The sequence below is a fragment of the Caretta caretta genome, chromosome 25 (assembly GCF_965140235.1).
Source record: "Caretta caretta isolate rCarCar2 chromosome 25, rCarCar1.hap1, whole genome shotgun sequence".
In the NCBI taxonomy this organism is placed as follows: domain Eukaryota; kingdom Metazoa; phylum Chordata; order Testudines; family Cheloniidae; genus Caretta; species Caretta caretta.
Genome location: NC_134230.1, coordinates 13,924,886 through 13,939,217, shown reverse-complemented (window position 1 = coordinate 13,939,217; position 14,332 = coordinate 13,924,886). Strand labels below are relative to the sequence as shown.

General features: G+C 59.2%; 1 protein-coding gene across 3 annotated transcripts; it reads left to right on the top strand.

Moving 5' to 3' along the window:
• The first annotated feature begins 504 nt into the window (after window positions 1–504).
• Window positions 505–13,527, top strand: PLPP2 (phospholipid phosphatase 2). Of its 3 annotated transcripts, none has more exons than XM_048830841.2 (6): window positions 505–693; window positions 9,552–9,703; window positions 10,138–10,415; window positions 10,838–10,895; window positions 11,399–11,575; window positions 12,407–13,527. In XM_048830841.2, exons 1-6 carry the CDS (start codon window positions 642–644, stop codon window positions 12,542–12,544), a joined length of 855 nt encoding a protein of 284 aa, XP_048686798.1. In that variant the 5' UTR covers window positions 505–641; the 3' UTR covers window positions 12,545–13,527. The 3 variants fall into 3 exon arrangements, with proteins under 3 accessions (XP_048686798.1, XP_074979233.1, XP_074979234.1); XM_075123132.1 differs by lacking the exon at window positions 505–693 and adding an exon at window positions 2,507–2,654; XM_075123133.1 differs by lacking the exon at window positions 505–693 and adding an exon at window positions 7,001–8,982.
• Window positions 13,528–14,332: the final 805 nt, after the last annotated feature.

Below are 14,332 nucleotides of genomic sequence, written 5' to 3'. Positions count from 1 at the left end.
TGATCCCATCTCCTATCCTATAACCCCCCCTCTCATCGCTGCCACCTTCTCCTGCCCCTCTATTCTCCTGCCCCATCGCTCCCTGCTCCCATTTTCTACCCTATAACCCCCCACCTCTTATCCCTGTCCCATAACCCCCTTCCCCTGCTACTCCATCACCCCCTGCCCCCATCTCCTATCCTAAAACCCCCTCCCTTCTCCTGCCCCATCGTTCCCTTCCCCCATCTCCTGTCCTATAACCCCCCCCATCGCTGCCCCATAACCCCCCTCCCTTCTCCTGCCCCAGCGCTCCCTGCCCCCATCTCCTACCCCATAACCCCCACCTCTTATCCCTGCCCCATAACCCCCCTCCCTTCTCCTGCCCCAGCGCTCCCTGCCTCCATCTCTCCCGTGCTCCTCGGGGGGCGGCGCTGCCCCCTAGCGGCTGCAGGCGGCAGGGGAGGGCGGTCCGCTCCCAGCCCGGCCCGGCCCAGCCCAGCCCAGCGCGGCTCCGCCCCCGCTCCCGCAAGCCCCGGACTTTAACTCCTCGCCAGTCGCTCGCTCGCTCGCCCGCCCTTCTCGTGCGGTGCCCGCTGCCGGGGGCCATGTGAGCCGGCTGGGGCCGAGCAGCGGGGGCCGGGGCAGACGGAGCCGCAGCCAGCATGGAGCGCAGGAAAGTCTTCGTGGTGCTCGATGTGCTCTGCGTGGTGGTCGGTGAGGGACCCCCCCCGTCCGGTCCTGGCGCCAGCTCCCCGGTTCGGAGCCAGCTGGGAAACTTCCCCCCGCCCCCCGGTCCTGGACTGGTACCAGCTGGGCAGCCCCCCCCCCCCTTCCACCAGCGCCAGCTGGGCAGCGTGTCGTCCCCCCAGGCTCCAGCTGAGCATTGCTCGCCGCTTTCCGAGCCAGGGCCGGGCCCGGCTCCTCTCCGTCCCCGGCCCCAGCCGAGAGAGGAAGAAACTTCTCCTCCGCCCGGCCCAGCTCCAGCTGGCTTCGTTTCTGTCCGTGCAGGGCTGGGCGCGGGGAGGGCCTGGAAGGGGGTTGGAATTGGGAAGGGAATGGGGAGCAGTGGGGCTGGCGTGGGACGCTAGGAAGGGGGGCTGGTGTGGATGGGGGAGCAGGTTAAGAGAGACTCTCATAACCCCTACTTGTGTCTCTTCTCATTTCCGACCTCCTCCTATGGCGGGAGTTGTCCCTACTTCCCCAGAGCAGACCCCACCCCTTATGATCCCCCTTTACTCCCTGGGGCTTCAGGGGGAGCTGGGGCTAGTGGGCTGCACCGTGCCCAGTGCGGGAACCTGCATTGCAGGAGGGAGCCCTGCTGCCCTCCTCACCTGGGGCCACGACCCCCATGGAAGCAGCTCCCCTGCAGGTGGGCTGGGGGTGGAAGCCAGCTGCGTGGGAGGTTGTGAGCAGGTTCTTTGCTGGGTGAGTGCACATGTGCACCTGACCTGCCACCCAGTTAGCCTTTGTTCCCAAAGGCCATTAGCCAGCTCGTAAGGGTACAGGACGAGTTTATGGCTCAATAAGGAAGTGGTTTCCCTCAGCTCCACCAGCCTGGAGCCACTGTGCAGGGAAGGGGTGATAAGAATGAAGGTCTGTGGCCTTTGCATCCGTGAGGACCATTTGCACAGGTGGGCACCCTGCCACCCCGAGAGCTTTTTTGGTGCCAGATGCTGGGAAAAGCAGGCAGCGTCTGTATGGATCACAGCTCTGTGCACTTGCATGGGGGTGGGGAGAGATGGCTGTGGATCTTGCTCCAAAGAATTGGACAGCTGGGCCTTTAAAGAAATCCACGTGGAGGGGAAGGTCCAAAGGTAGACCAAAGGCACGGGCCTTGATTTAGGCAGTTGCCAGCCACTAATTCTGTTCTTAAATGGGCATTCTTTGGGGTCGTTAGCCAGGGAAGTGGTTTGCTAGGGCAAGGTGCTGACCTGCCAGCAAAAACCGGGTTAAATTAGAGCAAAGCTGGGAGCCGTTTTTGTCCGTAAACAACAAAGTCAGGCCCATCCAAACTTCTCTGGACACAGCAGCACCAAGGGGCAGCTCGGCCAATGCAGCGCTGGTGTGCTGTCTCGGGGCGCTGGCAGGGCTGGGGAGTTTACAACATGCCTCTGAGGAGAGGTGCGGGGCATGGAATTGGTGGGCTGCAAAGTAACTGACTTTCCCCTTCGCCCTCACCCTTTCCCAGCAGAAAGCTGGCACTGCCAGCCAGTGCACGGGTGAGGGATGCTCTCCCCTTTGAGTGTAGGCTGCTGCCGGGGGCCGGATTGCCCTGGCTGAACCAACCGCCTCGCTCTGTGTCCCTGTCCCGTTGTGGCTCAGAATGGTGGGCCGCTGGCTAGCATCCTTCTTGCTGTGATTTGCACGCCGGCAGATGCAAGAGCCAGGTCTGGACGAGGCTGGCATCGCGCTGGATTTTGAGGCGTGTGTGCGTCTCCCCCCAGCGCACGCGTCTCCCCCCAGATCTCTCATGAGGATCCAGTGCTGGTGGAAGGTGCTGGATCATAGACACCTTATCCTCAGACCAGCTACAGCATTGGGACGCTGCCCGGCCAATGCACCTCAACCGTGCCCCAGAGGGAGAGGGACCAAGATCTCCTCTGGTGACCCAGACACTGTGAAGAACTGGATAGAGACCCACCAATCTCCTGTCGCCCAATGGCCATTGGACGGTGGTAACTTCCCTTTGCTACCAGTCTGGTCTTTGACCCAGGGTCTTGGTGCTGTCTTCCCCGTGGGGGAATGGGTTAACCGATGGGTTAAAAATATTGAACATGCCCAAGCCGGTTTTAGCTCCCTCCCGTGCCCTTTTCACTCCCTGAGCAGACAAATGCTGCCTCTAAAATAGCCATCTACAAGTCCATAATTAAAATACCCTTAAAGTAAAGGAACAGGTCTTAATTTCAGCTTGGACCTCCTCTGGGATCCGTGTAAACCACAGGTGGAAGGGACCGAGGTTCCGGGGTTTGTTTAGGTCTCTCTCTTGCGTGGCTCTTTTATTTTTAGTGGCTGTGGATTAAATTATCCTGTGAGAAAATTGGTGCCTAATTTGAGCTGCAAATGAACGTCTTGCAGATATTTTTAAGAAGCTGCTGTGTGTGCAGTTCACCTGGAAGCCCTGTGCAGCTGGGGAGGGTGTCAGGCTCAGCGGGCCTGTTGCTGTTTTGTCCCTCCCTCTCCCTCTCCCCCCCCCCACCATTGTTTCCGCCAGAGACAGTTGCAAGGGAGAATTTTGCATGTTGCTGGAACCAGCAGGGTGAGTTTTTCACCTGGGCAGGAGGCTGCACCATGCACGCAAGGGGCTGGCTCAAAGGAAGGTGGCGGTGAGTCTTCCCCACCTCCTTGATTTTGCCTTTGTGCAGCAGGGAGAAGACCAAGGTGGCCTGTTTACCCACAGAGGCCTATTAAACAATGGACTGGATGGACATTTTTTTGAAGGTGGAACTTGGGAGATAGGTCCCTTTTAAGGCAGCCCAGAGCCTCCCGGCCTTGGTTTCTCGTGCAGACACCTTGGCTTGCTGGCGCTCAAGCGTTGGTGGAGGGCTGGGATCCTGTGTTCAGACACGGCAGGAGCAGATGACTGCCGGCTGCCTCGGGCTGGGCTGGAGGCGGGAGCGGTGCACTGGGATTCTCTGCGGGGATTGCTAACCAGGAGGCAAATGAATGTCTGGTGGTGGTTTCAGTGATGGGATTGGCTGCCCTGCGGGGGGCTGGGCAGTGCCCCTCTCCACCAAATCCACGCAGCCGTGGGATGGTAACAGCCTGGTTGAGGGTTTGAGCTCCAGAGGCCTAGATGGGAAACGCTCCCTGCTCAGTAACTGGGCCACCCAGTCCCATGAAGTCTGTTCTCTAGCCCAGAGTTGACCTCTTTCCTCTTCCTCCAGTGCTGGCCTTGCTTCTTCACCCTTGAGGGCCCATGGCATGGGGTGGATTAGAACTGATGCTAGGAGAGGCTGCAGATCAGAATGCAACCTCTGTAATGCTTTAAAACAAACCTGCTTAACCTTCTGCAGTTCCCCAGCTCTGCCTCCGATGCACCTGGTGCTGGGTCCCATGGCCAGGAAGTCTCCTGCAGCTGAAGGGGAGTGTGGATGATCCTGCAGCCTGTCTATGCTAGGGTAATTTGCACTGGGGTAACTTCACCAGTGCAGCTAGGCCCGTGCAAGCCCCCAATGCAGACACCCCCCTGGTGCAAAATGGGGCTTGCACAAGTGCAATGTATGCTGGTAATTTACAAGGTAAGTCTCACCAGTGCAAGCCCCACCCTGCACCAGGGCAGCACATCCACTCTGGGGGTTTGCACTGGTGAAAACACAAACAAGCCACTCACCCCAGTATAGACAGATCCATAGTGTTAAACCAGATGGCTACTGCTGCCTTGTCTGCATTGGGATCTCAGCCACCAGCACAGCTGCATCAGCGCAAACCTCTAGTCAAGACACTCCTTACGCTGGAGCCACGTGAGGGGTACAACTTATCCTTGTCTGAAACCAGTGTAAGCTCTACTGGTGCAAATTGTGTTTCCACGAGGGGTTTGCACTGGTGCGGCTGCACCACTGACTGAAATCCTAGGGCTGACAAGGCCTGGCTTGCTGCCTCCAGGTGGCCAGTGGTTGCTCTGCAATCTTTGCTTGGACAGGGAAACCTCTCTGCTTTCCAAGTGCTTATAAACCACCCTGCAAAGCCCTGGCTGATTCCAGGGACCGGGCACAACAAGTTGTCGTTAAGAATGCAGCTGACTGGAAAGTTTCAGTTAACTTGGAAACGGAATTTTTTCTGATTTTTTTTTCCCCCTCCCTCTTTCCCTCTCCCCCCTTCCCATTATCTGACCAGCTCTGTTAACTGTGCTCTGTGCATGGCAGTGGTCACTCCAGGCCTAGACAGTCCTTGTGGCCCTATACGGCTAGAACCAACCCATTAGCCACAGCCCCTGCAGTCTCCCCTATATGACAGCAGACGCTGAGCTCCTAGCTGGCTTCCCCACTCGCTGCAATGTGTACGGACCAGGAAGGGGTCAGGTAGGAGAGATGCCAGTTGCCAGAGCGCCTCTTAGATCAGTTGCAGAAGGTGGCGGGTGCATCCTCAAGGGGTTAAGTTGCCTGTGTGGATAGAGACGCTTGACACCAGGGGGCGCCACTCCCACAGGTGGGAAGGCACTGGGGAGGCTGGCTCCCAGAACAGCACTTGGGTCCACGAAGGTGGCCGTGGGACCCTGTTGTAGTGGGGGGTAGGGCTGGGTGGGCTCCTCCAGCACATGCAGGGGCTGCCCTTGGTCTGGTCCTGTTGCTGAATCCTTCCTTTCCCAGGTATCTCCCAGCGCCGCCAGCTTCCTCCTCCCCCCGTGTCGCCATAGGGTCACCATTGGGAAAGCGCCGTCCCTTGCTGGGGCAAAGCATCTGCAGAGTAAAGGGGGGCGCGGGAGAGCCCTGTCTCCCAGGTGTCACTGCAGGGCTGGAGCTGTTCTGAGAATGAGGTTCGAGCCCCTTGCGGAGTTGGGGGGAGAGAGGGGATCCCCCAGTGTACCGGGCAGGGGGATGTGTGTACCCGCAACTGCCTGGCTAGGGCTAGTTCTGCTGTGACCCAGCCAGCCCTGGAGCACGTCTGCTCATGGCTTTGCTCTGGGCTCACGTCCTGCCCCACTGGAGTGCCCCTGCTGCCCCTCCTGGGAACCCCTCCCCTTGCTCTCGGGCTCCATTGCACCAGGGCTGTTGTGTGCCGAGCCAGGGCTGGTGCTCCCCCGTGCTGCAGCCTGGTGACTTTTTCCACTGCACTTCGGTGGCAGCAGGCAGGGTTCAAACCATTTGGGTGGGGTGACCGTCTCTTCATGCCCCACCCCGGCACCGACTGGCAGGCCTCTGCTCCGTCTGAGCTGGCACAGAACGAGACTTGCCCCGCTGCCCATTGGACCGGGGAGCTGGCATGGCGGCTTGTGTTGTGTGCGGGAAGGTGGGGTAGCTGCGGCCTGGTACCTGTGATGTGGAGATGCCGTGTGAGACAAAGACCTGCAGGGCCTGTGTCAATATCGATCCGGCCCAGCCCGGCTTTGCTGGGCCGGAAGCAAGCACAGAGCGTGATCTCCGTGGGGAATGGCTCTGCTGCGGGGCAGGGCTTTGGGGCAACGCAGGGAGCAGCACGTCTGATCTGGGGGGCTCCTGCTGTGCCCCACGCGGGGCGCAGAGTGGGGAATGTTGCAGCAGGGTCTGAGCTGGGGGATGGCCTGCAGGGGGTAGACAGGATTGGGATGAGTGATTTTATTGACACTGCCCCAGCACTCAGCGCCTGCAGGGCACGCACCGTGGCACCATCTATAAGGCAGAGCACGGCTAGTGAAAACGGCTCCTCGGCACACGCTCCTTATCCCCCTCCAGATTCCGGCAGCCACAGGTAATTGCTGAGAGGCTGCAAGCTGTCACGCTAACGACCGCTTGCTCGTCCGGCCAACGCAGGCGCCGGGGCTGCTATTTTGGGTAAAACCTCTGGGGCTGAAAATTGCCATCTTAATTGACGTGAATGAGCCAGCTGGCCGAGGGGACGACGTGGGGGGTGGGGTGGAGCCTCAGCTTGGGGACAGAGACGCTGGGGGCTCGTTATGTTCATCCTCACCCGGGGGCCCGTTACCTTCATCCTGATCCAGGGGCTGGTCCCGTTGCAGGCAGAGGGAGCCTTCTGCCTTTGGCTCGGAAGAGCGCAAAGTTAGGTTGGGACTCCTCTCCCTGTTGGTCGAGAGAGGCTATCAGATCCTGGGAAAAGCGGCTCTGTAGGAGGGCGACAGGGTCTTTGGGGGCAGCCCCAGGGATGTGCTGTCTGCCCAGGGACTGTGGGGTCTGGGACCCCATTTCCAAGAGCACTGCGCTGAAGGGAAGCAGGTCGACTGGCCAGGAGAGAGGGTCACTGCCCTGCTCGTCCAGCTGTGGACAGGAGACAGAGGGACTGGGGCAGCTGGAGGATTGAAGAAGGCAAAGATACGGGCGACCAGCTGTGTTGATTGAGGGGGGTTGGGGCGGGGGGTCCCCCAGAGTCTTGGCCCTGTGTGGGGGAGCCTGAGTCTGGCTGACTGCATGTCAGAGCGAGGCTTCGGTCTCTGCTGGTAAGAGGCCGCACACCATCCTGCTTCTGAGACGCAGAAGGCGCGAGGTGGCATTGGCCTGGGGGCAGCTCTAGGGGATGATACCCTGTCCCTGGGTGCAGGCCTGTCGAGAGAAATCTGGGGGGCCTGGTATGTCACATTCGCTGGGGCCCCTCTTGTTTCGCTGTATGTACGCAGGTGTTACAGATGTTTTGGGGAGGCCCTGAGCTCGGGGGCCCTAGAACGATTGTCCTCCCTTTTCCTCCCCTCTCGTCAGCCCCGCCTGGGTGGGTCTATAGGGTGTAGGAGGAAGGTGCAGATGAAGCCAGCCCCCACGGGGAGCTGGCAGGGCCAGCTTTCTCTGAGGCCCCCTGGGCCCAAGGGGAGCTGGCAGCACGTTGGCTCTGGGGATGGCTGAGTTTTGAAATCACCGGCCCCACCTCCTTGGGCTCTGTGCCCGGCCCAGGCGTCGGCCTGTCCTTAGTCAGCACCTCGACTCCCCAGCTGGGAGGACGGGGACCTGTGGATGCCTCGTCCCGCTGGATGCTGTAGTGGTGGGAAGAGGAAGAGCCCGGATGGGACGATAGGGAAATCCCCAGCACGGCCACCTTCAGCCTCATGGCTTTGACTATTTGCTAAGAGTCCTCTGTGCCCCTGATCCTGACTACAGTAGCAGAGTGGGGATAGGCTGCCACCCCCTGTAGTGGTGTAGGTTGGGGGGCAGTATAGTTTGGTGGTTAGAGCAAGGGGCTGTGACTCCAGAGATGTGGGTTCAATTCCTGGCTCTGCATAACTATGGGCAGTTACATTAGAAGCTTTCTGGGACGGGCACATGGGGGGCCTCATTCCTGGTTGGGGCCGTGATATAAGCACAGGGCTGGCCATCAAAAACTCTAACCACAGCTCCTGCCACTGACCTGCTGGGTGACCATGGGAAAGCCACGTCCCCGTTTTGTGCCTCAGTTTCCCCATTTGTAAAGGGGAAACATTTACATGGGGAGCTGTGAGGATTGACTACTGTCTGTGGAGCATTTGGAGAATAGCAAGTGTCGGACGTCTCTGTCTATTCCAGTAGCACCTAAAGGCCTTAGCGCAAATCCGGGCCCGATTGTGCGAGGTGGTGTACGTACACAGAGTAGAAGACAGCTCCTGCCCCAAAGACCTTGCAGTCTAGGCAAGACAGGGAGAAAAGTATGACCCCGATTTTTACAGGTGGGGAAACTGCGGCAGAACCAAAGTGGCTCGCCCAGGGCCACATAGGGCATCTGTGGCAGGGCTGGGCCCTGAACCCAGATCTCCTGAGTGCCAGTGTGGGGCCTTAGTCACAAGACCACCCTTCCTACCTAAATATGGCTGCTTGACTTCTGCACTGACCCAGGGTTGGTGGCTCTCTCCGGTTTAGACCATTCTGCTGTGGCGGCTGAATCCGGAGCCGCAGGTGAGGGACATGCGGGTCCGTGGGGGGGGGCTAGTGCCGAGCGGCAGATGGGAGAGACGATCCTTGCAGCTGAGTTGCAATTCCCGCTCTGCAGGTGGTTGTGTTTACAGCAGCGTGGCAGCTGCCAGGGCCTGATAACGGGGCTCTGCTAATCAGCAGCAGCCAGGGAGCGGACGGGAGGGCCCAGGGGGGGCCAAGCTCCTCCCTGGAAGGCAGAGTCCTGTGAATCAGGGCAGCTGTGACTGAAGTCGTGACCCCCCCGGGGGACAGTGGGTGCCTGGGAGTGATCGGGCCCATCCATGCCGTCCTGCCGGGGACCCCAACCCAGGGCTAGAAAGATCCTTGAGAACAGCCGTACTGGGTCAGACTGACGGTTCTTCTGGCCCGGGATCCTGTCTCCGAACTTGGCCAGGGGCTGGGTAGTTCGGGATCCTTCCCTGGCATCTGCCCCAGCCTAGAGGCGCATCTGCATTGAATTAGACCCCGGCTACCCCCCTCCGTGAGTGACACGCGGGCATGTGGGGGAGGGGGCATGGGTCAGGGTTGTAAGTGACTCTAGTGCGAGCCGGAGGGGCTGCCTTGTCCCCTCTGGATTCGGGAGCCCCCTCTAGGCAGAGAATAGGTGCTGTGTGGGCAGTGACGAAGCAGCCTTCCCCCGTGCGCTGCCCTCTGCCGATGCCCCTCAGCCTCGCCATTGAGGGGCCCCATGTCTGGTTCCTTCCAACCAGGAGCCGGCTGCCTAGGGGTGAGGATGCTCCGAATCCCACCGCAGATCCAGGCAGGGGCGGCTGCTCTGCTGGGTCTGGTGCTGTCTGGGTTTGGTCTGTGGCCCCCCGAGCCCAGGTGAATGGGGGCGGCTGGGCCGGGAGCCGGCAAATCTCGAAAGCAGCGAAAGGGACTTCAGTTCAACCCGTGCCAGGCAGGGTGGGACATGGAGCCCAGTGCGGGTATCTCCCTGCTCTCCAGGAGGGAGGAGAAGGGGAGTGAGGGAGACATACCCCTGGAGGGGGACTGTGCCCCCTCCTGCAGAGAGAGCCTCCCTGACACCCCTCCCCGCTCTGCCTTCAGCCTCCCTGCCCTTCGTCATCCTCACTCTGGTGAACTCTCCGTACAAGCGTGGATTCTACTGCAACGATGACTCCATCCGCTACCCCTACAGGCCGGACACCATCACCCACGGGCTCATGGCGGGGGTCACCATCACCTGCACCGTCCTCATTGTAAGGAAACCTGGGGGGCTCCCCCTTTCACTTCCCCCTTCCTCAGCACCTTCTTAGACAGCCTTGCTCCACCCCATCCCGAAACACCTCGACCTGGCTGGTCTGGACAGCAGATCCCTTCGCTGACTCCCGCTCCAACCAGCCAGTCCTGCTGGGGCTCAGAGGGCATCTCTGGTCCCATCGATCTGAGCGAGCGCCCGGCTCCCTGCGGGGAGAGGCTAGGGCAGGGATAACTCTCAGGGCCTCCCTGTCCACTGCTGGGAGCTTCCCCCAGAGCCAGCAGCTCCCTTCACCAGCACCCCGCAGCAATACTCTGGCCGCTCCGGCTGGGATTGGCTCAGCCGTCCTTGCCGCCCACGACTTCAAGAGCAGAGCCGGCATCGGGACCGCTCCTCTCGGGTGGCCGCTCACTGGCTCTCCCTTGGCTTCCGCAGGTCTCCGTGGGCGAGGCCTACCTGGTGTACACCGAGCACCTCCACTCCAAGTCCGAGTACAACAACTACCTTGCCGCCCTCTACAAGGTGGTGGGGACGTTCCTGTTCGGCGGGGCCGTCAGCCAGTCCCTGACCGACCTGGCCAAGTACATGATCGGCCGGCTCCGGCCCAACTTCTTGGCCGTCTGCAACCCCGACTGGTCCAAGGTGAACTGCTCCGTCTACGTGCAGCTGGAGAATGTGTGCCGGGGAGGCGCCAGGAACATCACCGAGTCCAGGTGACACAGGGGGGACCTTCTCCGGGGTGCTGGGGGTGGGGGAGGGCAGCTTGAGACCAGACCAGACCCTGAGAAATGTCCCACCAGCCTGAGATCCATTGGTGGGGAGCGCTGGAGGCTGGGCAAGGAGACATGGAGCCTCCTGGCCGCTGGATGACGGAGATGAGGTTGGGAGAGAAGGTCCAATGGCCGGTGAGGAGTTGGGAACGCAGCTCACTGAGGCTATATGGGGTGGGAGGGCAGAGTCGGAAGGAGCGTGCGGAGGTGGAGGGAAAGCATTGCTCGGTGTCCTGATCCAGGGACCTATCCACAGGGGATTGAGAGCGTGAGAGATGCCTTAGGGCGGGCGAGATGGGTCCCGTGGGCTTATTTGAGGGCAGGGTTGAGGTCTCTCATCCTGATCCTGGTCTTTGTTCTTCCAGGTTATCCTTCTATTCCGGACACTCCTCCTTCGGGATGTACTGCATGGTGTTCCTGGCAGTGAGTAGTTCTCGCTAGGTTTGCGTGCGCTGTGTCACAGCAGGGAAAGGGGGCAGTGGGGTCCAGTGGGTAGAGCCAAGGAGAGGTGGGAGTCCAGACTCCTGGTTTCTATTCCTATCTCTGGAGGGAGGTGGGAGTCAGGACTCCTGGGTTCTATTCCTAGCTCTGGAGGGAGGTGTGGTCCAGTGGGTAGAGCCGGGGGGAGGTGGGGGTCAGGACTCCTGGGTTCTGTTCCCAGTTATGCCCCCGATTGTGTGAACTTGGGTTAATCCCTTTGCCTGTCTGAGTTCTGGGGGCAGAATTGAACGGTATGCCCACCATCACTGTTGCCCCCCCCATCAGGGTCGCACTGCCCCACACGTTTCTCGCCCTGCGTTCTGAGGCCCCTGTGTGTGCTCCACGTGGCGATCCCCGGGTGGGAATGTCTGGGTAAAACGACCCTGCCGGCACTGGGCTGGGGGGCAGCGCCGGGGAGACTGACTGACCGACCCTTCTCTCCCCAGCTGTATGTCCAGGCCCGGCTGATCGGAAAATGGGCCCGGCTGCTGCGCCCCACGATCCAGTTCTTCCTGATCACCTTCGCCATCTTCGTGGGCTACACCCGGGTGTCCGACTACAAGCACCACTGGAGTGATGTGCTGGTGGGGCTCCTCCAGGGGGCGCTCATCGCCATCCTCACTGTAAGCGCACGGGGGCATCCCCACCCCTCCCTCCATGCTCACCGGGTGCTCTCTGGCTCTGCCTTGGGGGCCTCCTGCTGGCGGATGGATCCTAGCACCCCCCCCCAACCTTGCAGCCCTGTGTCCACCCCCCCTCCTCACAATCTTGCACGCCTGGCAGCTTTGCTCTGGATGGTGGTTTTGACCTCATCCAGTATCCTCCCTCTGTATCGGCCTTGCCCAAATCCAGGTAACTGCAGGTGCCTGATGCTTGAGGAAGGCGACCTACCCATTCTGCCATCACATTAGCACCTGGTCTGTTGTGCCCTCCCCCCGTCCCCCAACCGATCGCCCCAGGGGTCAGCGGGAATGGCCTAAAGATCTGGGTTGGATGATCTCCGGTCTTGGTCTAGCTCTGAATTCCTGCCCCCAGATCAGAGTCTCGGGTGCTGCTTGGCTCCCAGCAGAGGCTGCTGAGGAGGAACTAAGAAGCTAAGCCGGCAGCACCTGTTCGGGATGCTCTACGACATTGCTTCACACCCTCCTCCTCTTCCTCCCTCGCCCCGTGTGGCAGAGCAGGGCGTCATGGTCCCAAAGCACAAAGAGTCTGGACTCCTGGGCTCTGTTCCCAGTTCTGCCACTGACTCGCTGCGTGACCTTGGGCAAGTCACTCGGACCAAAATTTTACCGAGGCTGCTGGACGCAGCCAGACCCCGTGGCCCTCTCTCGGCCTGTGTTGCCACACAGGATCTCCCTGAGACCTGGCCTGGATCCACTGAGAGATGTTCCCTCGATGGAATTATCCCCTAAAGCCTCGTTCTTTTCTCTCTTCTTCCCTCCCCTGCCCCCCAGGTCCGCTACGTCTCTGACTTCTTCAAGCAGCGTCCGCCTCTCCAGTGTGATGAAAAGGACCCGGAGCACAAGCCCAGCTTACCGCTGACCGGGAGCGAGCCCGATCGCAACCACTACAGCTATCCGGGAGCTCCCTGAGCTGCGGGAGCTGGGGGGGCAGCGCTGCTGGACAGCTGATGGCAAATCCCAGGCCCCACCAGGCTGCCTACCAGGGCTTTGGGGGGAAGAGCAGCTTATCTTGTTAATTGGTTCCACGGCTAATGAGTTCCTTATTACTGCATGGCGCCACGGCACCCGAGGGACCCCCTCCAGGGGGAGCCAAGCGAAGACTTTTAACGCTCATATGGAGTGCTGCGTGCTGGCCGATGCCAGAAAAACCTGCCCTCCTGCCTCTCAGGTCCAGGGGCTCAGATCTCTCACTGAGTGGGTGGGTGCGTCTCGTGCTTCTGAGGGTAGCTTTCCAGCCCTCTGCGTGGAAGAGGCAGAGGGCGATGGCACAGGGGTGGGACTGCTTGTGAAGCAAAGAGTAAACTCCATGTGAAGCCTGAGGTGGTGTGGTTCCGAGAGCGTCAAATTGTATTCGTGTTGACAACTACGGATCCTCGCCGGGACAAAACCAGGAGGACAATTGCACCGAAGCATTGCCTGGCTAACGATTTCAACCCGTGTTCTTCCCTGCAGCTTGATCACCTTAAAATATTCCCAGTAACCAGCAGCCGATGCAAATGATCAATGCACGGGGAGGGTCTGCTCCCGTCTCCCCGCCACGCCGGAGTGAACTGCCACCCGAGTTTGTGACGAGCCCGCATGGGGGTGAACTGGACGCTCCATAGGAAACGCTTTGCAGCCGTCTCGGCTCATTCTTTAATGGGGGGATGGGGATGGGTGGGAATCTTCTGTGGTAAAGGAAACAAATTGCTGTCTGGAGACTGACACGGATTCTGGCCCTTTGAGAGCGCATGTTACCTGGTCCATCTCCTGCTAACAACCTCGCCTCCACTGCACAGCAGCGTCTGGCACCAAGGATTTTGGGCCTCCTTTTAAACTACATAAATTTTCATGATGATGTGTTTTTTGTATTCAATGTGTTTTTATTTTTAAATTAGATCATCCTTAAAGAATGGCAGTGTCAGGTCTATTCTTTTACTCCATAGATGTTTGTGGCCTCTAAATACATAGGTTTAAATGTTTTGTTTCATTTTTTTTAAAAACGTGGGATTTTTATGAAACCCCAAATTAATAGACATGTTTGCCTCAAATTATATATTTTTAACATTTCAGTGGGAATGGGGGTTGGGTTCTTGACATCAATACCCTCCCCCCATCCCTTTCTTTGGTGGCTTTGCAAGGCAAGCCCCAGGAAATTGGGCAAGGCTATATGAAAATGACTAAAAGCAAGAGTGAGTGAAACTGACCAGTTCTGACTTTCAGCAGCCCCCCAGCGATCCTAGAGGAGTGAAATGTGAAAGGAAAACAAACGGGAGGAATGGTGGAAAGCAAACACGGGCACAGATTCTGCGGTTGGCTCTGTGTTATGTGCTAGCTGCTCGGATTGCACGATCCATGCCTCGGATTCTGTAAACTGCATTCACTCGCCGTGTATCAATTTTCTTTTCTTTTTTAATTAGGATTTTTAACCTGGCTTCCCTTTTAAACAGGAGGTGGACTGATGGGGAAACTGCCGCCAACACTGAGAGGAAGCATGGTCCAGTGGTCAGTGCCCTAGGCTGAGACTTAGACCAGAGTTCAATTCCGTGCTCTGCAACTGACTTCCTGTGTGGCCTTGATGGAGTCACTTAGCCTCTCTGGGCTTCAGCTTTCCATCGGTACAATGGCAATAATAGCACTAGCCTCCCTCACAAGGGTGTTGTGGGGACCAGTACATTAAAAATTGTGAGATGCTCAGATACTGCAGTGATGGGGGAC